At 37.6% G+C, this 23839-nt stretch overlaps 1 protein-coding gene across 4 annotated transcripts in view; it reads right to left on the reverse strand.

Annotated features, from left to right (window-relative positions):
* Window positions 1-23839, reverse strand: part of PIBF1 (progesterone immunomodulatory binding factor 1) — a 243657-nt gene that overhangs the window by 83407 nt on the left and 136411 nt on the right. For all 4 annotated transcript variants that reach the window (XR_008685998.2, XM_055426452.2, XM_055426450.2 and 1 more), the window contains exons 12-13: window positions 18571-18721; window positions 7552-7642 (exon numbers count right to left, since the gene is read on the reverse strand). Coding sequence is in view for 3 of the 4 variants with exons in the window: in XM_055426452.2 (XP_055282427.2) it covers window positions 7552-7642; window positions 18571-18721 (242 nt within the window). In the remaining variant the exon portion in view is untranslated. The remainder of the gene's footprint in view (window positions 1-7551; window positions 7643-18570; window positions 18722-23839) is intronic.

The following is a 23839-nucleotide window of genomic DNA, read 5'->3' on the forward strand; positions in this document are numbered from 1 at the left end:
ATGCATCGAATTGAATCACTGGAAAAGAGTCTGATGCTGGAAGAATTGGGGGTGGGAGGAGACGGGGACGACAGAGAATGAGATGGCTGGATGGCATCACCGACTCGATGGACATGAGTTTGAGTGAACTCCGGGAGTTGGTGATGGACAGGGAGGCCTGGCGTGCTGTGATTCATGGGGTCGCAAAGAGTCGGACACGACTGAGCGACTGAAGTGAACTGAACTGAACTGAGGCTTCAATAGTATTTGAACCAAGAACGTCGAGATGTTCACGCTGGATTTAGAAAAAGCAGGGGAAAGAAAGAAAGAAAGAAAGTGAAGTCGCTCAGTTGTGTCCGACTCTTTGCGACCCCATGGACAGTAGCCCATCAGGCTTCTCTATCCATGAGATTTTCCAGGCAAGAATACTGGAGTGGGTTGCCATTTCCTTCTCCAGTGGATCTTCCCGACCCAGGGATCGAACCCATGTCTCCTGCATTGCAGGCAGATGCTTTACCCTCTGAGTCACCAGGGAAGCCCACCAAAAGGCAGAGGAATCAGAGATCAAATTGCTAACATCCACTGAATCATAGAAAATGCAAGAGAATTCCAGAAAAACTCTACTTCTGCTTCATTGACTATGCTAAAGCCTTTGACTGTATGGATCACAATAAACTGTGGAAAATTCTTAAAAAGATGGGAATACCAGACCACCCTACCCTCCTCCTGAGAAACCTGTATGCAGGTCAAGAAGCAACAGAACCAGACACGGAACAATAGACTGACTTCAAATTGGGAAAGGAGTACATCAAGGCTGTATATTGTCACCCTGCTTAATTAACTTATATGCAGAGTACATCATGCTAAATGTCAGGCTGGAAGAAGTACAGGCTGGAATCAAGATTGCAGGGAGAAATATCAATAACCTCAGATACGCAGAAGACACCAGTCTTATGGCAGAAAGTGAAGAGGAACTAAAGAGCCTCTTGATGAAAGTGAAAGAAGAGAGTGAAAAAGCTGGCTTAAAACTCAACATTCAAAAAATGAAGATCATGGCATTTGGTCCCATCACTTCATGGCCAATAGATGGGGAAACAATGGAAACAGTGAGAGACTTTATTTTCTTGGGCTCCAAAATCACTGCAGATGGTGACTCAAGACATGAAATTAAAAGATGCTTGCTCCTTGGATGAAAAGCTATGACCAACCTAGATAACATATTAAAAAGCAGAGACATTACTTTGCTGACAAAGGTCCATCTAGTCAAAGCTATGGTTCTTCCAGTAGTCATGTATGGATATGAGAGTTGGACCATAAAGAAAGCTGAGCGCCAAAGAATTGATGCTTTTGAATTCTAGTGTTGGAGTAGACTTCTGAGACTCCCTTGGACAGCAAGGAGATCAGACCAGTCAATGATAAAGGAAATCAGTCCTGAATATTGGAAGGACTGATGCTGAAGCTGAAGCTCCAACACTTTGGCTACCTGATTAAGAGCTGACTCAATGGAAAAGACCCTGATGAAGGCAGGAGAAGGGGATGGACAGAGAATGAGATGGTTGGATGGCACCACTGACTTGATGGACATGAGTTTGAGCAGGCTCCAGGAGTTGGTGATGGACAGGGAAGCCTTCAACGACTCCAAAGAGTCGTTCCCTCACCTATATTGAGTTATGTTCCTTCTATGCCTACTTTTTGCAGAGGTTTTTTATTATTATTATAAATGGGTGGTGAATTTGTTGAAAGCTTTCTCTGCATCAATTGAGATGATCATATGGTTTTATCTTTTAATTTGTTAATATGGTGCATCACATTGATTAATTTGTATATATTAAAGAGTCCTTGCATCCCTGGGATAAGTCCACTTGATCATGAGGTATGATCTTTTTAATGTGTTGTTAGATTCTGTTTGCTAGAACTTTGTTGAGGGTTTTTGCATCTATGTTCCCCAGTGATATGGCCTCTAACTGTCTTTTTTTGTGGTGTCTTTGTCTGATTTTGGTATCAGGGTGATGGTGGCCTCATAAAATGAGTTTGGGAGTTCTCCTTCCTCTGAAATTTTCTGGAAGACTTTGAGGATAAGTGTTAGCTCTTCCCTAAACTTTTGGCCAAATTCACCTATGATCAGTTCTATATTTCAACCTCCTAAATATTAAAATGTGGCATATTGCTGTGCTGAGTAGTTTGATGTTACAGGTGTATTCTTTTAGAAATCTGGGATATTAGAAGTCAGAAGAAAGGTCGTGATTTTAGCGCAACTGAAATTCAAGGCAAGACAAGTGAAGAATTGCTCAACTATGCTGAGTTTATGTCTCCTTAACTACAATGCACATACAATGAAAACAAGTCTTTATAGTGAGTTCTTTATAACGAGTAACCAGGGATACAGTCAGGAAAAATGACTCCTGCTAAAGTTGGGTTGGTAGGCTAGTTATTTATTTAGTACTGAACTCCTCAAGAAAGCATTGCTTTTATAGGCTCTTTGTTGGGATACTACAGTAGGTACAGCATTCAATTCTTCTTTGTAAATACACAATTGCCATGTGATTTTTTTTTTTTACCTGCACCAAGATTAAATTTGACATTAACTAGAAACTAATACCACCAGAGTATAGTTTTGTATTTACATTTTAAACTAAATTTTTACTTGTTATATGGTAAAATTAATTCCCATGGGTTATCTCTTAGCTTTCTTCAGCACCTCATGACTCCAAATAAAATTTACCATTTTGGATTTGTCAATGGAAGTCAGTACTTCTGATTATCATACACAATTTCATAGATGCATAGCCCAGCCAAAGTGAACATGGTCGACCTTCATTCATATCTGAGTTATCAAAGCACAACGGGGGACTGATGGTCTGTCTTGAGTCCTTCAATACCGGATACTTCACTTAGCATTACCAAAATTTAAATAACTAACTGTGTATACTCAGGTACCTGCTAATTAGTTACAAACTCTGAAATAACATTTGGCTTTTTGATCTTTTTCAATTTTAGAAGGTCAGAGTTCTGTCTCTATTACCATGGCATGAAGAAATGGTTCAAGAAAAGGCCATAAAGGCCAGAATGATTTCAGCTTCAGAAAGCATCAGGTTGCTCCCTATACCGCCCACTTTCTTGGCAGTTACAGGGACTAAATAAATAGTGGTGTATTCTGAATACCTATAGTTGTATGTCTTTTTCTAGTTTTTCTGTAGGGTTAAACTTTCAAGTTGATTAGCAGTAGCTTTTTAAAGGACTACTCCTAAAACCAACCCAAATGAAATAAGCACAACTTTTCTCTAAGGACAAAAATGAGAACTCACGTATGTGAGAATAAAGGAGAGGAAAATAAAATTACTTTATGCTCAAAAGTCTGCTAGAGAAAAGAAAAGCTCCCTCTGTGTTATTTTTTCCTTTATTATAAAGATTAGTCTACTATGAAAGTTTCAACTTAAAGCTCTTTATAAAACTAGACAGAAACTAAAACAAAGGTCAATAGTATGCAGTAAATCTTGCAGTTTGAAAGGTTTAAAAACCCTCAGAAAAGTTTCCACATTCAGGTCTGCCAAAACAAACAGAGATGCACACACTAGGACCACGTTAGTGCCTGGGTGTTGCCCATTTAGTGTTACAAGTTAAAGAGCATAACCAAAACATGTAACCAGAAAATCTTGTTTGCTATTTTCAAAACAATCATGACCGAAACAAAAACATTACTTCAGATTTTCAAGTTTAGTCAAGTCAAGAAGTGCTTATTTTACTTTAATCTGCTTTAATTGTCCAAGCCCTTTTAACTTTCCATGACTTTGACCCAGAAAGCTTAATACAATATTTAGTTATTGCTCATATCTCTCTTGAAAATTCAAACTGGGAGCAACCTTATTTAACAACTGTAACGCAAACTTAGGATACATTTCTGGAATTTATTTTTCAAACTAATTTTGAAAAGTTAGTTTTGTTACCTCTTTATGGGAAACTGGCATTATGGTCTATTTCTTAAGAAACTGACTTGTATCAAAGAATATGAATCTCAAAACTAGTTTCATGTCCAGGGGTTGTTTCCACTAATTACTTCAAGAGGGTCTCATTACAATAAAACAAAATTGTTTTAGATGAAAATTCAAATTATGCCTCACCAGCATTTTTGGAACACTGGCTTTATCTCTAAAATCAATGCTTTGATCAATTTATTTTAAGAAACATTAACTAACATAACACACTTCACTTGAACACCTACTTGATGCCAGGCATTCACTGTGATGGACTTCGCATCCATTTTCTCATTTTAATTTCATAATATGCCTTAAGTGGCAGTAGGCAACTAGTGAAAATTTTCAGTGACTATCAATTTACTAATAGCAATATGGCACTCAAAAACAGAAGGCCTATAAACTAAAGTTTTGAATAACTATTAAAATTTATCTATCTGAAGAATATCCAATGATATAAGAAAATGTTCAGGGTAAAATTAGAAGACAAAAAGTTAAACTTCTAAGTTACATACAATAACACCATAAATATGTAGAAAAATATATCTGTATATATTTTTGAATGGTTATCTTTGGATAGCAGGATTACTGTTAATTTTACTAATTTTCTAAAATAATCACATATTAATTTTATAATCAGAAACCCCCTCAAATTAAGTGTTACCCTGAAATACTTGAATTGGTTGTTGAATATTTGTTGTTGTTAAGTCCCTAAGTTGTGTCTGACTCTTTTGCAACCCCTTGGAATGTGGCTTGCCAGGCTCCTCTGTTCATGGGATTTCCCAGGCAAGAACACTGGAGAGGGTTGTCACTTCCTTCTCCAGAGGATCTTCCCTATCCAGGGATCGAACTTGCATCTCCTGCTTTGTTAGATGGATTCTTTACCACTGAGCCACCAGGGAATTGGTTGTTGAATATATGAGATTTCAAATCAAACACTGTATGAATGGGGTTGAAACAAGCTCCTTTGAAATTTCAATACACTTTGTTATGGGCTGATGTATAATGGAAACTTCGTTATGCAAATATTTCATGGGCCATTCTGTTATTTTATAAGCCACCTTAAGCTTCCATTGTTTTAATTTCAAATGTGATGAATTAAATATAAATTTTCTAGAAGATTATATTGCTTTCATCTTTTTTTTTTTTTGGATTGGAGGATAATTGCTTTACAATGTTGTATTGGTTTCTGCCATACAACAGTCTTAATAAATTAAACCTAAAGCACAAAGCCATTTACTTCTTTACAAATATCCATTAGGAAATCAAATAAGGACTTTGAAAACTTCAGAAATGCATCAGATCCTCAAAAGGGATATTCTTTGCCATGGGTCGACTTTGTACGTACAGTAGGTACTCAATAAAAGTTGTTGAATGAATGGGAAAAGGAATGCCTAAATGTCCTCTTTGGCTCTCCAGACTTACTTTCCCTTCACTCCATTTAGATGACCTGAGAAGCACTTCCTCAAAATAACCCTCTGGTTCATCATGAGAAGAATGCCTGGCACCAGCTGGTAGGAGGTATTAATAGCATGCCCATTAGGCACTTGTTCAAGGCACAGAGATAGCTCAGTGATAAAATCTTTAGAAATATTTGGACAGACAGTTAAGATTATGCAGAACATGAATCAGTTGTAGTTCCTTATATTTTCAGTCTAAATATTAAGAAATCAACATCGGTTTTGGAAATTCCTAAAAAAATATTAAGGTAATAGTAATAATTGCTTTCAATTTTAGAATAACTCAGCATTTGGGGCTACCAAAAGAAACTTTAAAAGAGAAAGTTTCTTTTTTCTTGTGAACAAGATGCATTTGAAGGAACTGGATGCTAAAATAGAGAAGATTACGGACTTTTTCCTTCAAATTTCAATTTTTAGCATTTTACCAATCATTTGCCACTGTTAAAAAAATGTTGCTTGCCCATAAAATTACTCTGTGGACCTGAGTTTGAGTGAACTCCGGGAGTTGGTGATGGACAGGGAGGCCTGGCGTGCTGTGATTCATGGGGTCGCAGAGAGTCGGACATGACTGAGCGACTGAACTGAACTGAACTGAATATAATCCTCAAATACAAAGATAACCTGAAAACGAGAAATTATCCTAGGTCACCCTTAGTGAACTTGGAGGGACTCATGGAAAAATGTGAATGGAATGGGATTACACCCAATTTTTCAAATAATACATAAGTTAGAAATACTTGCATTTTCACTAAACTGAATTAACCATTCCAGCTACAATTTGTTATCTAGTAGTCAACTATTCTTGATCTATTTAGTGTAACTAGTAGGAAACACAAGTTCTAAGCATCTTTTTGATACCTCTCATAAAATGACCTATATCTTACATCACTTTTGATAGCCATAAAGCCATGTTATCTTCTGAGCCAAAGCTCCCATAAAAGTGTTAGAGTTAAGATTAATTGCTTTTCTTACTTAGTATGTAATGTCTCTAAATGTTTAAATCAATTCATATAAGAATAAAAGATAAACAAGCAGCTTTGAATCCTCAAATACTTAGATGAAGAGACAATTCTGCTAGTTATCTCACACCATGCTGGGTAGAGACAATGAGAATAAACAAGAATAAGATGTACTTGCTGACCTTGAGGATCTTTCCATCTGGCTGGGGAAGCAATATGGAAATGAGAGCTAGCAAGATAAAGACAAATGCTTGTTGTGTGGTTACATGGAAAACAGATGTTTATAGGCAGGGAGATATACTACCATCATTTTGGGTAGAGAGTCAAATAAGGCTGGAGAAGCAGAGCTACATGGAAGGGCTCAGAAGTCTGATAGAAACATTTAGATTTGTTATGGTAGCAAATGGGACTCTTTTTGCAAAGCAGGATGAATTTAGGTGGGAGAAAGGAGTTAGGTCAACTAGAAAACCAATTAATATAGGTACAATTTTCTCTTGGTATACTTTAAATATATAGTATTTCACAAAATAACTAGTGGATCTTCTAAAAATTTTCTTGGTCTTCATAAAGTCTTTTATAGTTTCAGTCACAATATATCTGCTGGGCTTTCTTGATGGCTCAGCAGTAAAAGAATTCTCTTGCAATGTAGGAGTCATAGGAGCCACAGTTTTGATCCCTAGGTCGGGAAGATCGCCTGGAGGAGGAAATGGCAACTCACTCCAGTATTCCTGCCTGGAAAATCCTATGGACAGAGGATCCTGGCAGGCTACAGTTCACGGGGTTGCAGAGAGTCAGACACAACTGAGTGACTAGTGCATATATGCTAGCTCTCTCTCTCAATCTTTCTCTCTCTCAAGGATAAGTCAAGGAATGTACGCAGGCGAATATGAAACAAGGGAAAAAAGGAAACATAATTCATTAATTTTAACCTGAAAAAATTTAAATGCTGCCATTATCACTGAATCCAATTCGAGGAAAATTCTAATGTATACTTACCATCTACTTAAAAATACATGAAAGGCATGATTATTACTTACTATGTTATGTTTCAAGAGCAATGCAATATTTACGCATAAGAAGAAATACAGTAACTTTATCACTCCACTTAGTACATTATCAAACAGTAGAATGTAATTACATTTAGCTTGACTAGATAAGTAAACAAATATATATTGATCTTACCTTTGCTTTAGTCGTCTTTTGGCAGTTGTGGGAACATTAGCACCATAGCCATAGGAAAAAAGAACCCTTTCGGCTTCAACTTCATTTTCAACTGGAAAATAATAAGTGTACACTGTGAAATTCTTTCTTCTTAAAAAGCATGGCAGAAGTGAAAATAAAAGAGGTCATAATAATGAATTAGTGAACATAATACTTGAAAGGGATCATGCATAATCTCAAACAAGCCATTTGTAAGTAGCGGCGTATTTCACAAAGTGTGTCCTTGCTTGGAGTTGTCCCATCTATTGCTTCAAAGTGTAAGGGACTGCATCACATGACACATTAAGCTGTCTTATTTTAAAACATAATAATACAGACTGTTTATTCTGAGATTCAAAGGCTTTAGCATGAAATGTTTGTTACATAATTATGAAAAAGTAAAGATAACCTCAATCTCATCACTTCTCTTCTTGATAAAAGAAATGACTATTTTTAATTAGAAAAGATGTTCATTATTTTATCAGAAGATAAAGTTATCTAACTTGTTATCGAGTTATCCCAACTTGCAATAATGAAATTATGCATTTAAGTGGGCTACTCTGTAAAGAAAATGTACAGTCTAAGAACTTATTGATGATTTTAATTACAAAAAAATTAGCAACAACATTTACTTCTAAATTTTGTTATTGTCACACACTCCACAAAAGAAATTTTAACCAACAGGTTAACATTTTATGGGTAAAAAGTTTAAATGCAATGACAATTTTACTGGAAGTTGAGATGAAAAAACATTTAATCAAAGGCCATAAAAACTAAAGGTTTATAGCTCAATTTAAAGCAGTCAATGACATATAACAATTTTTATAATATTATTCATTGATAACCATTATTTTAATGTCAAAAAGAGAAACTTACTTTCAGAAGTGTTTCAGGTTTAAAACAAAGCCACAGATTTTACATTAGCAGTTACTCGCAGGCCTATCACTGTAATATGCCCTTTTTTGTTGTTTGATCCTGCTGTGGTACAGTAAACATTTTATCAATATTTGTAAGTGTTTTTCTTCAATTTTGACTCTATTTTTCACACTGAACCAAGATCAGTTTTCAGAGGTCGGATTGTTAATTATGAGGGACATGTGGAAGCGAGAGATGCTTGGTGCCATGGCCAGCCGTATTATCGGCTATCACTGCTCAGATCCAAATTGACTTCACTTCATCTCTATCAGAGCTAGAGCTGGCATTAGATACCTGTCTGACTCTTGTCTGTCTTAGACAGTTCTAAGTTCAGAAGAGAGAGGAGCAAATTTAGCTAACATCTCAGAAACTCATCAGATACTGATGGACAACTTAAATTCGAGTTTAATACTTACTTGATTAGTAACTTATGGTATAATTATTCTAGTGATGATTTAATTAAAGAAGCAATGTACTATACAACATGGTAAATGGAACTAAAGACATAAAAATGTGTCTTAGAAGCACAACTAATATCTGAGTACTACCATTTTTCCCATGCTAGAGCCATAAAGACGGAGAAGGCAATGGCAAGCCACTCCAGTACTCTTGCCTAGAAAATCCCATGGACGGAGGAGCCTGGTAGGCTGCAGTCCATGTGGTCACTAAGAGTCAGGCATGACTGAGTGACTTCACTTTTCACTTTCACACATTGGAGAAGGAAATGGCAACCCACTCCAGTGTTCTTGCCTGGAGAATCCCATGGATGGGTGAGCCTAGTGGGCTGCCATCTATGGGGTCGCAGAGTCAGACATGACTGAAGCGACTTAGCAGCAGCAGCAGCAGCAGAGCCATAAAGAAGGTATGGGTAGAATGACATTTACAGAGAAGTTGCAGGAAGGAACTGTAACGTGTAAAGGCACAGAGCTGAGAAGTTTTAGTATTAATAATTATGAGGAAAGTGGCTACAGTTAGTCTGAAGAACAACGGTAGTAGCCTTGTTTGCTAGGCTAAAGAGTCTGGATTTTATTCTATAGACAACAAGATAACAAAAAGTTCAGTTCAGTTCAGTTCAGTTCAGTCGCTCAGTCGTGTCCGACTCTCCGCGACCCCATGAATCACAGCACGCCAGGCCTCCCTGTCCATCACCAACTCCCGGAGTTCACTCAAACTCATGTCCACAGAGTCGGTGATGCCATCCAGCCATCTCATTCTCCGTCGTCCCCTTCTCCTCCTGCCCCCAACCTTTCCCAGCATCAGAGTCTTTTCCAGTGAGTCAACTCGTCGCATGAGGTGGCCAAAGTATTGAAGTTTCAGCTTTAGCATCAGTCCAAGTGATTAAAACAGATAAGTGACATGACCAGTAGATTTTTGTTGTTAACTCTGATTTTATACAGGAAAAAAATTCCAGTGATGAGGAAAAAGAACTCCTCACAAGTTACAGGTACTATTATTAACTGGATTAGGGAAGGAATGAAAAACAGAATTCCATACAGACCTGGGAATGACTAGCCTACAGACATTAACTGAAATTGTGGAAAGGGATGAGGTTATCCAGCAAACACGTAAGAAACTAGTCGATCTGATCACACGGACCACAGCCCTCTCTAACTCAATGAAACTAAGCCATGCTGCGTGGGGCCACCCAAGACGGGCGGGTCATGGTGGAGAGGTCTGACAGAATGTAGTCCACTGGAGAAGGGAATGGCAAACCACTTCAGTATACTTGCCTTGAGAACCCCATGAACAGTATCAAAAGGCAAAATGATAGGAAACTGAATGAGGAATTCCCTAGGTCGGTAGGTGCCCAGTATGCTGCTGGAGATCAGTGGAGAAATAACTCCAGAAAGAATGAAGGGATGGAGCCAAAGCAAAACCAATACCCAGTTGTGGATGTGACTGGAGATAGACACAAGTACTGTAAAGCTCCAGTACTTTGACCACCTCATGCGAAGAGTTGACTCACTGGAAAAGACTCTGATGCTGGGAGGGATTGGAGGCAGGAGGAGAAGGGGACGACTGAGAATGAGATGGCTGGATGGCATCACCGACTTGATGGACATGAGTTTGAGGGACCTCCAGGAGTTGGTGATGGACAGGGAGGCCTGGTGTGCTGTGATTCATGGGGTGGAGAGTCGGACACGACTGAGCGACTGAACTGAACTGAAGAGTTAAAGACGATGAGGGGAAAAAGTCCCTGGGAACTAGAAACAGATAGAAGAAGAGATAATAAAAATGATGGAGAAGAAACAATCAAAAGTGATGATTTTTTAAGAAGCAAGAGAAGAGTTTTGAAAAATGTGACAAATGCTGAGCAGAGGTTACAAGTAGAAGGAGGATGGAGACGAGGCCCCTCAATTCACAATTAGAAATCTGATATTTACAAAAATTTTATTTACTTTCCGGACAATACCTGTACTTTTAACAATGTGATGAGATCTCTGAAAACAAAACTCCTCAAATACTTAATATTATGTGGGCTTAGTTGCTTCAGTTGTGTCTGACTCTCTGTGACCCCATGGGCTGTAGCCTGCCAGGCTCCTCTGTCCATGGTATTCTCCAGGCAAGAAGACTGGAGTGGGTTGCCATTTCCTTCTCCAACGTAATACTACACTTAATTACAAAAAGCAATGCAAGCGTAAACAGGATACTGCAATTTGCCATGGCTTGTTACTGTTCAGTTACTCAGTCATATCTGACTCTGTGACCCCGTGGACTGAAGCACACCAGGCTTCTTCGTCCTTCACTATCTCCTGGGGTTTGCTCAAACTCTCATGCATAGAGTCGATGACGCCATCCAACCATTTCATCCTCTGTTGTCCCCTTCTCTCCTGCCCTCAATCTTTCCCAGCATCAGTCTTTTCCAGTGAGTCAGCTCTTCGCATCAGGTGGCCAAAGTATTGGAGTTTCAGCTTCAACATCAGTCCTTCCAATGAATATTCAGGGCCGATTTCCTTTAGGACTGACTGGTTTGATCTCTTTGCTGTCCAAGGGACTCTGTCTCAAGAGTCTTCTCTAGCACCACAGTTCAAAAGCTTCAGTTTTTCAGTGCTCAGCCTTCTTTATGGTCTAAATCTAACATCCAAACACAACTACTGGAAAAACCATACATATGACTATATGGACTTTGGTCAGCAAAGTGATGTTTCTGCTTTTTAATACACTGTCTGAAGCTCCAATCTTTGGCCACCTGACGTGAGCAGCTAACTCATTGGAAAAGACCCTGATGCTGGGAAAGACTGAGGGCAAGAGGAGAAGAGGGCGACAGAGGATGAGATGGTTGGATGGCATCACCAATTCAACGGACACCTTGGGCAAACCTTGGGAGATGGGAGGGACAGTGAAACCTGGCATGCTGCAGTCCACGGGGTCACAAAGAGTTGGACATGACTTGGCAACTGAACAACAACTAGGTTTGTCACAGTTTTTCTTCCAAGGATCATGCATCTTTTAGTTTCAGAGAGCTGCAGTCACCGTCTGCAATGATTTTGGAGCCAAAGAAAATAAACTGTCGCTGTTTCCATTTTTTTCCCCATCTATTTGTATGAAGTGATGGGAACATATGCCATGATCTTACTTTTTTGAATGTTGAGTTTTAAGCCAGCTTTTTCACTCCTCTTGTACCTTGATTAAGGAGGCTCTTTAGTTCCTCTTCACTTTCTGCCATGAGGATGGTATGATCAGCATATCTGAGGTTGTTGATATTTCTCCTGGCAATCTTGATTCCAGCTAGTGTTTCATCCAGCCCAGCATTTTGCATGATGCACTCTGTATATAAGTTAAATAAGCAGGCTGTACAGCCTTGACATACTCCTTTCTCAACTTTGAACCAGTCCATTGTTCCATGTCTGGTTCTAAGTGTTGCTTCTCGACCTGCATACAGGTTTCTCAGGTGGTGATTCCCATTTCTTTAAGAATTTGCCACATTTAGTTGTGATCCACAGTCAAAGGCTTTAGTGTAGTCAATGAAGTGGAAGTAAATGTTTTTCTGGGATTCTCCTGCTTTTTCTATGATCCAGAGTATGCTGGCAATTTGATTTATGGTTCCTCTGCCTTTTCTAAATCCAGCTTGTACATCTGGAACTTCTTGGTTTATGTACTACTGAAGCCTAGCTTGAAGGATTTTGAGCATTACCTTGCTAGCATGTGAAATGAGCAAAACCGTGTAGTAGTTTGAGCATTCTTTGGCATTGCCCTTCTTCGGGATTGGAATGAAAACTGACCTTTTCCAGTCCTGTGGCCACTGCTGAGTGTTCCAAATTTCCTGGCATATTGAGTGCAACACTTTGAAAGCATTATCTTTTAGGATTTGAAATAGCTCAGATGGAATTCCATCACCTCCATTAGCTGTTTGTAGTGAGGCTTCCTAAAGCCCACTTGACTTCACACTCCAGGATATCTGTCTCAAAATTGGTGACCACACCATTGCGGTTATCTGGGTCGTTGAGACTTTTTCTTGTCATGGTTCAGTTCAGTTCAGTTCAGTTCAGTCGCTCAGTCGTGTCCAACACTTTGCGACCCTGTGAACCGCAGCACGCCAGGCCTCCCTGTCCATCATTAACTCCCGGAATTCACTCATGTCCATCGAGTCAGTGATGCCATCCAGCCATCTCATTCTCTGTTGTCTCCTTCTCCTCCCGCCCTCAATCCTTCCCAGCATCAGAGTCTTTTCCAGTGAGTCAACTCGTCGCATGAGGTGGCCAAAGTATTGGAGTTTCAGCTTTAGCAACAGTCCTTCCAATGAACACCCAGAACTGATCTCCTTTAGAGAGCTGGTGGTGGCCTCTCCTTGCAGTCTGGTGGATTTCCTTGCAGTCCGAGGGACTCTCAAGAGTCTTCTCCAGCACCACAGTTCAAAAGCATCAATTCTTCTGCACTCAGCTTTCTTCACAGTCCAACTCTCACATCCATACGTGAAAAATGGAAAAACCATAGCCTTGACTAGACGGACATTTGTTGGAAAAGTAATGTCTCTGCTTTTTAATATGCTGTCTAGGTTGGTCATAACTTTCCTTCCAAGGAGTAAGCGTCTTTTAATTTCATGGCTGCAATCAGCATCTGCAGTGATTTTGGAGCTCAAAAAAAGGTTACACTTTTGCTGTGATTCATGGAGTTGCAAAGAGTTGGACACGACTGAGCGACTGAACTGAAGCATCTTTGTGTCAGCTGCAATGAGACGAATTAGACGATAATCCTTTGAGTACTGTACACACTATGGTACTAAAAAAAGAATGTTTTGCCCTTACATCTCACAAATCCCATTTTTCAGTAAGTATTCAATAACAAGGATAGGAATATTCTAATTTCCAGTGTAAACGGATAGAAAAGAACCTAGTTTACTGGTCTTCCAAGTACAAATAAATCTAGTTTAACAAAGATATGGTTTATAAAATGTCATAGCAAAAATAATTAATTTCTGTATCTTTTCTAAAGATTTTATTATGAAAACATTTTACATGTATGAAAAACTTGAAAGAAGTATACAGACATCTCTAACATCAGGAATCTAAAGTGTACATTGTACTGCATTTATTTCTCACACATCTGTCCATCACTATATTCATCCACGTTGCTGTGTTAGTCGCTCAGTTGTGTTCGACTCTCTGCGACCCCATGGACTGTAGCCTGCCAGGCTTCTCTGTCCATGAAGTTCTCCAGGCAAGGATACTGGAGTGGGTTGCCATTCCCTTCTCCAGAGCATCTTCCCAACCCAGGAATCAAACCTAGGTCTCCTGCATTGAAGGCCGATTCTTAACCATCTGAGCTACCAATGCTGTGCATTCGTGAATCTATCTTATTTGTTGCTGCATTTCAAAAGAAGCTGCAGTCCTGAGCCTTCACTCCAAACAGTTCAATGTATAAATCATCAACTATAGTTCAATATTATTTACAGTTCTTTTTTAAAAATAAAATTTATACATGGTGAAAGGCACAAATCTTAAGTCTACCATTCAATGCATTTTGAGAAATATATACAGCTGACCCTTGAACAACAAGGGTTTGAACTGCTTGGGTTACACTCATACATGAATATTTTTCAATAAATACATTGGAAAAATTATTTGGAGATTTGCAACAATTTGAAAAAACTTGCAGGTGAACCATCTACCCTTAAAATATAAAAAAAAAAAGCTAAGAATAACATAAGTCATGAATGCATAAAGTATATGCAGATGCTAGTCTATCCTTCGGAGAAGGCAATGGCAAGCCACTCCAGTACTCTTGCCTAGAAAATCCCATGGATGGAGAAGACTGGTAGGCTGCAGTCCGTGGGGTCGCTAAGGGTCGGACACGACTGAGCAACTTCACTTTCACACATTGGAGAAGGAAATGGCAACCCACTCCAGTGTTCTTGCCTGGAGAATCTCAGGGACGGGGGAGCCTGGTGGGCTGCCGTATATGGGATCACACAGAGTCGGACACGACTGAAGTGACTTAGCAGCAGCAGCAGCAGCAGTCTATCCTTATACAGGCATAGGTAATATTTACCAAAATTAATAATGTGTTAGTTTTCTTACTGTTTTATAACCTTGCTGTCAAACAATTACATTACTGTACTGTATGTCTCTCTCTCATAACTGAAGAAACTGCATATTAGTGTATCATCACAGGTAAGTAGCTTTTTAAAAGGTGTAACAATGTTTCCAATACTGTAATATAAATATGACTGTAATACTGTACATCACAAAAATTTTATAGTGATTCATTCATTAGTGTATAGGCTAGGCTACCCTGAAACAATCATATCAGTTACACTGGGCTATGATAAAGCGATATTGCTGCTTCTTTTTTATCCATGCATGAATTTTTATACCTGTAAATAAATGTGAATTTTTTTATTCACATTATCTTTTCATTTTTTTTATAATATGAATTTTTTACTGACGTATAGTTGATTTACAATGTTGTATTTGTGATGTATAGCAAAGTGAATATATATATTCCTTTTCATATTCTTTTCCATTATGGTTTATTGCAAGGTACTAAACACAGTTCCCTGTGCTAGAAAGTAGGTTTCTCTATTTTGTTTATCTACTTTTCATATAGTAGTTTGTATTTCCTAATCCCTAACTCCTCTAATTAATTCTTCTCCTACCTCCTTCTTCCCCTTTGGCAACCATAAGTTTGTTTGCTATGTCTGTGAGTTTATTTCTGTTTTGTAACTAAGTTCATTTGTACCATATTTTAGATTCTACATACAAATGATATTATTATGATATTTGTCTTTCTCTTTCTGACTTACTTCACTTAGTATGATAACCTCTGGGTCCATCTATCCTTTCATTTTGGATATCCAGTGATAGCAATACATATAACATCTACAGTGGTTTGTATCATTTAAAACAATATTGATGTAGATGCATGAATACTAAGTCGCATCAGTTGTGTCCACCTCTTTGCGACCCCTAACTGTAGCCTGCCAGGCGCCTCTGTTCACGGAATTCTTCAGGCAAGAATCCTGGAGTAGGTTACCATTCCCTTCTCCAGGGGATCTTCCCAAAGCAGGGATCGAACCCGTGTCTCTTCTGTCTCTCTGTATCGGCAGGTTCTTTACTGCTAGCACCACAAGGGAAGACGATGTAAACCTACAGTATTAATAGATACTGTCTTCTAAAAGAGCAGAGGTTTTTAATATTGATGAAATCAACTTAGTAAAGCTTTATTTTATTGTAGTTCCTTTCAAGAACCTATCTAGGAAATTTTGAGCTGCATCAAGTTGCAAAAACAATCATGTTTTTCCACTAAAGATCTATAGTTTTACTTATTACTTGCAAGTTTCATCTTAAGTTAGTATTAGTGTATGGTATGAAATAAGGTTGAGGTTAACTTTCAAAAACATGTCCAATTTTTTTAGCACCATGTACGGAACTTTCCTTTCTCCAGTTGAATGGTTTGCTATTTTTATTAAAAATCAAATAATCAGACAAGTGTGGGTCTATTTCTTAGTTCTCTATTTTAGTTTGTTGCTGTATCTGTCTTTCTTTACGCCAGTAGTATACTAGCTTGACACTATAGCTTTATATTCAGTCTTAAAGTCAGCCTGTGTAGGTCTTCCAATTGTGTTCCTCCCCTCGACCCGCTCACATTATTTTGGTTGTTTTAGTGTGCATATGCTCTTTGTCTTTGGGAAAGTAATGAGGAGTGAAATTGCTGGATAACTGGATAGGTTGTTTGGTTTTATAAGAAAGTCTTCCTCACAAACATTGAGAATAGTCAGTATTGCTAATTTCAGGCATTCTGGTAGGTGTGTCATGCTATTATTAAAAGTAGACTTTGAATTTTATAAGAAAGTCTTCCTCACAAACATTGAGAATAGTCAGTATTGCTAATTTCAGGCATTCTGGTAGGTGTGTGATGCTATTATTAAAAGTAGACTTTGAATTTTCACATAAATGGAATACTAAAATGTTAAAAAAGGAACTGTGATTGGAATAACGCTGAATTAACAGAATTCATGATTTTATCTTTGGATATTTTAGTGAGTCTTCCTTAGTTTTTCCTAGCAATGATTTGTATTTTGTGCTGTTAAATGTATTCCTATATATTTTGTGTTTTTTGATACTATTGTAAAGGAAATTGCTTTTTAAATTTTGTTTTCCAATTGTTTGTTTCTAGTATATTTTTGTGTAATTATCATAGCCTGTTAAATTTACTTATCAGTGTCAGTTATCGTTTTGTAATCTGAAAATATGGTCTTTCTCTTTTCTGATCTTCATAAATTTTTTCCTATCCTGAATTAGTGCACTGGCTAGGAGCTCAAATACAATGCTTTGACAGAAGTTATGAAAACTTGCCTGGTTCTAGAAGGCAATCCTTCTAGAAATCCTTGCTTGGTTCTCTCCCTTAAACGGAAAGCAATTGATATTTCATCATTAGTTATATCAGCTGTATATTTTTTATAGGTATCTCTTATCAGATTGAGGAAGTTTTCTTTTATTACTAATTTATTTAAACAGAGGGACATCTGCAAAGTTATAGAGATAAAAAAGAGTATAGAACTTTCAAAATAAGGTGATATGATAAGAATGGCAAGGCATGAAAAAGCACAAAGATAAATGAGTCTAATCATAAAAAGACATGCTAAGGAATTTGACCTTAGGCTGATTTATGTTTATAGGGGCATTAAAGCAGGTGTATGGTATGGTCAAATCTATATTTTATAGAGGTTACTCAGATGCCATGAAGAAACTGAGGATAAATTTGGAAACTACTGCAGTAATCAGACATTGACGTTGGAAATTTAAAAAAGGCAATGACAGAAATGAAAAAAAAGTTTTTCTTAAATTGGACTACCAACATAATACAGTCTTCATAAGAAAAGGTACCCCAGATAGAGTCAACCTCAACTTCAGCTAAAGATTAAACCCACTTTTATAAGAATGCCACTATCATTTCTGACTTTTGAATAGAAATAATGTACTGTAGCAAACATCTCAGGCAATGGTGAAATGTTAATTTGAAACATTCTCTTGGAGTCAAGGACAACACAGGAAGATGGCAAATAAGATGGGAAAAAAGAAGTAGAAATTAAAGGTCAAAGTCTGTAACACAGGGTGTACAATGAATTTCTATCTGTACTTCAAGACTCATCCAAATGTTATCTCCCCTCCAACAAGGGATTCCTCACCTCCAACAAGGAATTAACTCACAATCTCCTCTGTACTTATCAAGATCTGCCTCTCTTTTGCTAATAGCACTATAATTATCTGTTGACATGTTTGTCTCTCCCAGCAGAATAGACTAGGAATACCTATAAGCAAGAATTATGGCATGAACTCTACACCCCAGATCCTGGCATATGTAATCACTTCATTGCTGAATGAGTGAAATGAAATAGTAAAACAAATATATGAATGAAAAGATAAAATCTATCATAGTTAGACAAATATATATTTTTTGCTCTCAAACTACTAGAATTAAGGTTAACTAATTTTTAAAATACAAAGTATTCTTTCAAAGAAAGTCACAAGTAATATTTTAAAGAAATACAGCAAAGCAGTTTGAGAAACAGTATCAGGTTCCTTGTGCTGTCAGAAGAAAAAGCTGTGTGTGGGTGTTGGGGGGGTGTATGTGGGGGGGACTTACTTTCTGCAGTTTGCATTATTATATCATCAAGCTCTTTTTCCAGTTTCTCATAAGTGTCTAGCCTTGCCTTGTGTTCAGAGTTCTGTGCTTGGAGTTCAGTAATGCGTTTTTCAGAAGAGGCTTGGAGACTATAAAATTCTTTAGTTAAAACCTAGGAGTGGAAAAAAAAATTGCAAAGGCAGAATTAAATAGGTTGGCAGTTAAGACGAAAACATGAAGTGAAAAATATTTTTTAATGATTTAGATATGAAGAGAAAGCTCAATGAAGATGACCGAAGAAGTAAAATACATTCATTCCTGAGGAAAATAATTTGTTTTGAACTGAAAATTATGAAGCACCTTTTTATATAAATTGAAAAAAATGTAAAACTTAGGAATAGTTGTAGGAGTAACATTGGCATTTGCTTGTTAGAATTCAAAAAATGTAATAATGCTATACTCCTCACCTAGGTCGAGGTTATTTATCTAGTGATCACAGATATTTGAGAAAGACTTGCAAAGCTGTGTGTAAAAATTACATGCTCGTAATGAGTCCTTCAGTTTTCTACCACAGACTATTTCATTTACCCAGACCATGGTTTTAGTAAGATTTTTGGTTTGCTGAACAATCATAAATTCAAAGCAGCAAATCAAAATGTAAATATGAAGTGCTACTTGGAACAGTACCAGAAAATGCCTTTGTATAGAAAGAAAGGATAAAAAATTTATTAAAAAGACATATAAAAGACATGGAAATTGGAGTTATTTTAAGTAGAAGAAAAAAGCCTTTATTTTCCTATGGTAACTTACTGAAGAAATCACTAGGGTGACAATAATGAATTCACTAAGAAGGAGACATTTCTAGTGACAAAGGAATGCTTTAATGCCTACATTAAATTGCAACTATCTAGAAAGTTTACTTACTAGTACAGACTAAATTATGGGGTGGTATTATACTTACTTCTTAACACAGCATAAGGAATGCAGTATTTCCTGAGAAGCAATTGAATATTATGGTAAGAATATGGTTTGGAGCCAGAAAGATTTGAATTTCAATCCTGGCTTTGACACTTACTCGTTGTGATCTTAGGTAATTATTCTTTCTAGGCCTACCTCAGTGTGTTGTTGGAAGCATTAAACGAGAGGATAAATTCACAGTGTTTAGCAGAGTGACTAGAATATAGTAAAAGTGCTGAAAAATTCTATTACCACTGCAGGAAATACAAGTATGAGTACTCTGTATTAAATGGCTCATAAAGATGAGATGTACTGCTTTAATTACCCTGAATTCTCTATTATTAAGCAATTTTAAAGAAAAGTTATTTTCTCTAATGATATAAAGTTTACCTTAACAAATGTATGTGACTACTTCCTGCAATAGGGAGAAAGAAGATATGGAAGATCTATTTACAGCTTTTAACAAGCAGAAATTTTGATTTAATTTAATCCATTTCATCTCATTTTCTTAAGTTATTTCCATCAAAACTCCCTCCAACTCCAAATAAACTAATAATCACCCCCTACCCTCTAAATACATTCCTTTGGAAGATGGAGAAAGAGTAACATGGGAGTAATATTGGTCGGATGGCTTCTAGTATCCTTGATTGGATCAGAAAAAGAAAATTCCTGTTGTAGCATTAATTCTTGCTGGTTGGAAATGCTTTCTAGAGAATTTATTATAACAAAATCACTGCACAGCGAAACAATCTGGGGTTTTCAGAGAGTTCACTAAGTTGGGATGTAATTCATTAAGAATCTGGTCGCCGATGGCACATTAACGGCTTTGTCAGTAGACAGGCTCAGTAAGGACAGTGTTAAACGGTGGTTCTCACAGCAGGGCTGATAACCTTTCATCTGTACCTCACTTGCCCAACAAAACTACGAAATAAAAACTGCAGAAATGGATATCTGAAGAGACAAAGAACTAAAATGCTGGAGATGACATTTCATAAAATGCTATTTTAAGAAGACTGAAAGGCAGTATTAAATTGAGAGGTACAATTTAAAATTCTCATTCATGACAGAGAGAAGAGAGGGCCAGAAACTTTTGACTTGGGGTACCTTTCAATACCTTTGGTACACCATGGTAGCGAATTCTCTTTTATCATGGATTTGCCTGAGTGGCTGATATGAATAAATTTATTACAGTTTCTGAAAAGCCACTGAAGAACATGATTATTGGACCTATGGAAGGCTATTACATTAAAGATTCTTTAGGGAAAAACCAATCTATGAACATCTGAGTTTAATCATGAATGCAAAAAATAGGTCAACTGCTTTTAAGAATCCATTAAATATCAAGCTCTCACAGTGGCTATTTCCTTCCTTTAAATAACAGAATGATAATAGAAAGTTATATAAAATTATTCAGATAACATATATAAAATGAATGAAATCACAAAACTATAGGCCAATAACTTCTTTAAAAAGAGACAAAAATATAAAGTCAGTGTTTTTTTTTTAAGTAAATTTTGCCATTTATTTACTTTCAGCTGCTTGGTCTTGTTGCTACATGAGGGCTTTCTCTAGTTGTAGCACGTGGGGGCTACATTCTAGCTGCTGTGTGTGGGCTTCTCATTGAGGTTGTTTATTTTGTTGCAGAGCATAGGCTCTAGGTGCACATTGGCTCAGTACCTATGGAATGGGCTTAGCTGCCTCACAGAATGTGGGATCTTCCTGAATCAGGGAGCGAACTTGTGTTCTCTGCACTGGCAGGTGGATTCTTAACCACTTGAACCACCAAGAAAGTCCGAAAGCCAGTTTTTTGAAAGCTTTTGGAAACTGATAGTTAAGAAAAAAATAAAACAGACTGTCCCTAAGGCATAAATCAATGAGAATATTGGGTAAAAGCCATCAAAAAGTACATAATTATAGTAATCTTTACCCTTCACAACATTACTTCTCTCTGAATTCATTATAAATGGGGCTTGCGTGGTAGCCCAACTGGTAAAGAATACGCCTGCAATGCAGGAGACGCAGTCCAATTCCTGGGTCGGGAAGACCCAGAGAAGATATAGGCTACCCACTCTAGTATTCTTGGGCTTCCCTGGTGGCTCAGATGGTAAAGAATCCAGCTGCAATGCGGGAGACCTGGGTTCAATCCCTGGGTTGGGAAGATCCCCTAAGGGCATGGGAATCCACTCTAGTATTCTTGTCTGGAGAATCCCCATTGACAGAGGAGCCTGGTGGGCTATGACCCATGGGGTCACAGACTCAGAAACGACTGACTGACTAACCACAGCACAACATCAAACCATTCATTCACTCGTTAAATATTTATTGAGCATCCACTATGAGTGAGGTGCTATGTTAGGCACTGATGACAATAGTAGAGTCCCTGTCCTCTCAAACAGCCTGGTTTAATAGAGAAGAAACTGTAAAGAAATTCCCCTAATGCCTCAGTTTTATCAACCCAAGTTTTTACAGTCGTAGTATTTTTCACAAAGGTGTTTCTCCATGTAAGGCCTTTACACAAGAGAGCTCAATAATTACTAGTCACCTGCATCCACAGACTAAGTGGGTAGCTCTATGGAAAACTGCTTTTCATATTGCAAACTGAAAGCTTTAGGAGGTCATGAAATCAGTTTTGACTGCTGCTGCTGCTGCTAAGTCACTTCAGTCGTGTCCGACTCTGTGTGACCCCACAACCAGCTAAAAACAATAAAATAGAATGGTTAAAAGACTAGCACTGTGTGTTGTAAAGTATTGGTGAATGAAATGTTTGTTTCAGTACATAGAAAGGGCAAGTGGTTTTCTGCTTTCCTAAAGATAACCCCTCACTCCTCCCAAACACATCCATAAGCACAGCCATCTGATGTGGAAAGAAAAAGAAATTGCTAGGAATTACAAAATTTAAACCATAAAATATTTGCAGATGACGAACACCAAAGCAGAGCTAATCTAATCGAAAATGTGTGGGAGAGTTGCCTGTAGCAAATTGTGACTGTAGCAGTTTCCCAAAGAAGGTACCTGAAAAAGTTTTAAATGCAGAACATTGTTTTTTTAGAAGCAAGTATCATCTACAATTTTTACTCATGTTTCTTTAAATATGTGCTATCTAATTAACAATGTCTTTATGTTTTTCCCTAAGGCTTTATTTTCTGTAAGACTCTTTGTTATTTTTGTTTTTTAAAAATATGTTTATTTTACTTTGGTTGCCCTGGGTCTTAGTCGGGGCATGTGGGATCTTTGTTGCACCATGCAGATCTTTCGTTGTGGTGCACGGACTCTCGTTGTGTTGCATGGACTCAGGAATTGTGGTGCATGGGCTCAGTGTGCAAGGACCAGGTAGCTGCGGTGTGTGGGCTTAGTTGCTCCGTGGTATGTGGTACCTTAGTTCTCCAACCAGGGATCTAACACGTGTTCCCCTTGAACTCTGAGGTGGATTCTTAACCACTGGACGACCAGGGAAGTTCCTTCTGTTTTGTTAAACTTAGTTTTACTTATCAGAGTACTCTTCCGAAATGTAGTCTCTGAAAGTTTATTGTAATGAATACTTACATCATTAATTAATCATGCTAATGATATTATTGCATCCTTCATTCAGCATTTTAAAGAAGCATTTCCTTGATTCTAAAATACTGAAGAACATGATTGCACATAATCATACAATGTATGAATACAGCAAAATTTATAATTTTAACATACTAATCAAAAATTGTTTAATTATCCATTGTTACACATTTAAGACACTTCCAGTTTTTATGATAATAAATAATGCTGTGATGTACACAAAGAACATAAAACCTTACTTGCTCTCAACAAGCATCTCATTGTTCCTTTAACTAAAATTACTGGGTCAATTTTTTAAGGATTTTAACACAAATTACCATATCATTCTCTAGAAGGGATGGTCCATTTTCTACTTAAATGAGATTTCCCATTTAAGGGTACTTCTGCCAACACTTTAAACACAACAAACAGGACAGGAAGGAACAAGATGGCGGAGGAATAGGATGGCGAGACCACTCTCTCCCCGACAAATTCATCAAAAGAACATTTGAACGCGGAGTAAAGTCCACAAAACAACTTCTGAATGCTGGCAGAGGACATCAGGCACCCAGAAAAGCAGCCCATTGTCTTCGAAAGGAGGTAGGAAAAGAGATAAAGGATAAAAACAGAGACAAAAGAGGTAAGGACGGAGCTTCTGTCCTGGGAAGGGAAGCTTTAAAAAGAAGTTTCCAAACACCAGGAAACACTCTCACTGATGAATCTGTGGCGAGCCTTGGAAGCTCAGAGGGCCACATAACCGGGAGGAAAAAGAAAGAAATAATTAAAACCCACAGATTAC

This window comes from Moschus berezovskii, chromosome 13, assembly GCF_049115385.1.
Source record: "Moschus berezovskii isolate FMDL1 chromosome 13, NW_MosBer_1.0, whole genome shotgun sequence".
Taxonomy (NCBI): Eukaryota; Metazoa; Chordata; class Mammalia; order Artiodactyla; family Moschidae; genus Moschus; species Moschus berezovskii.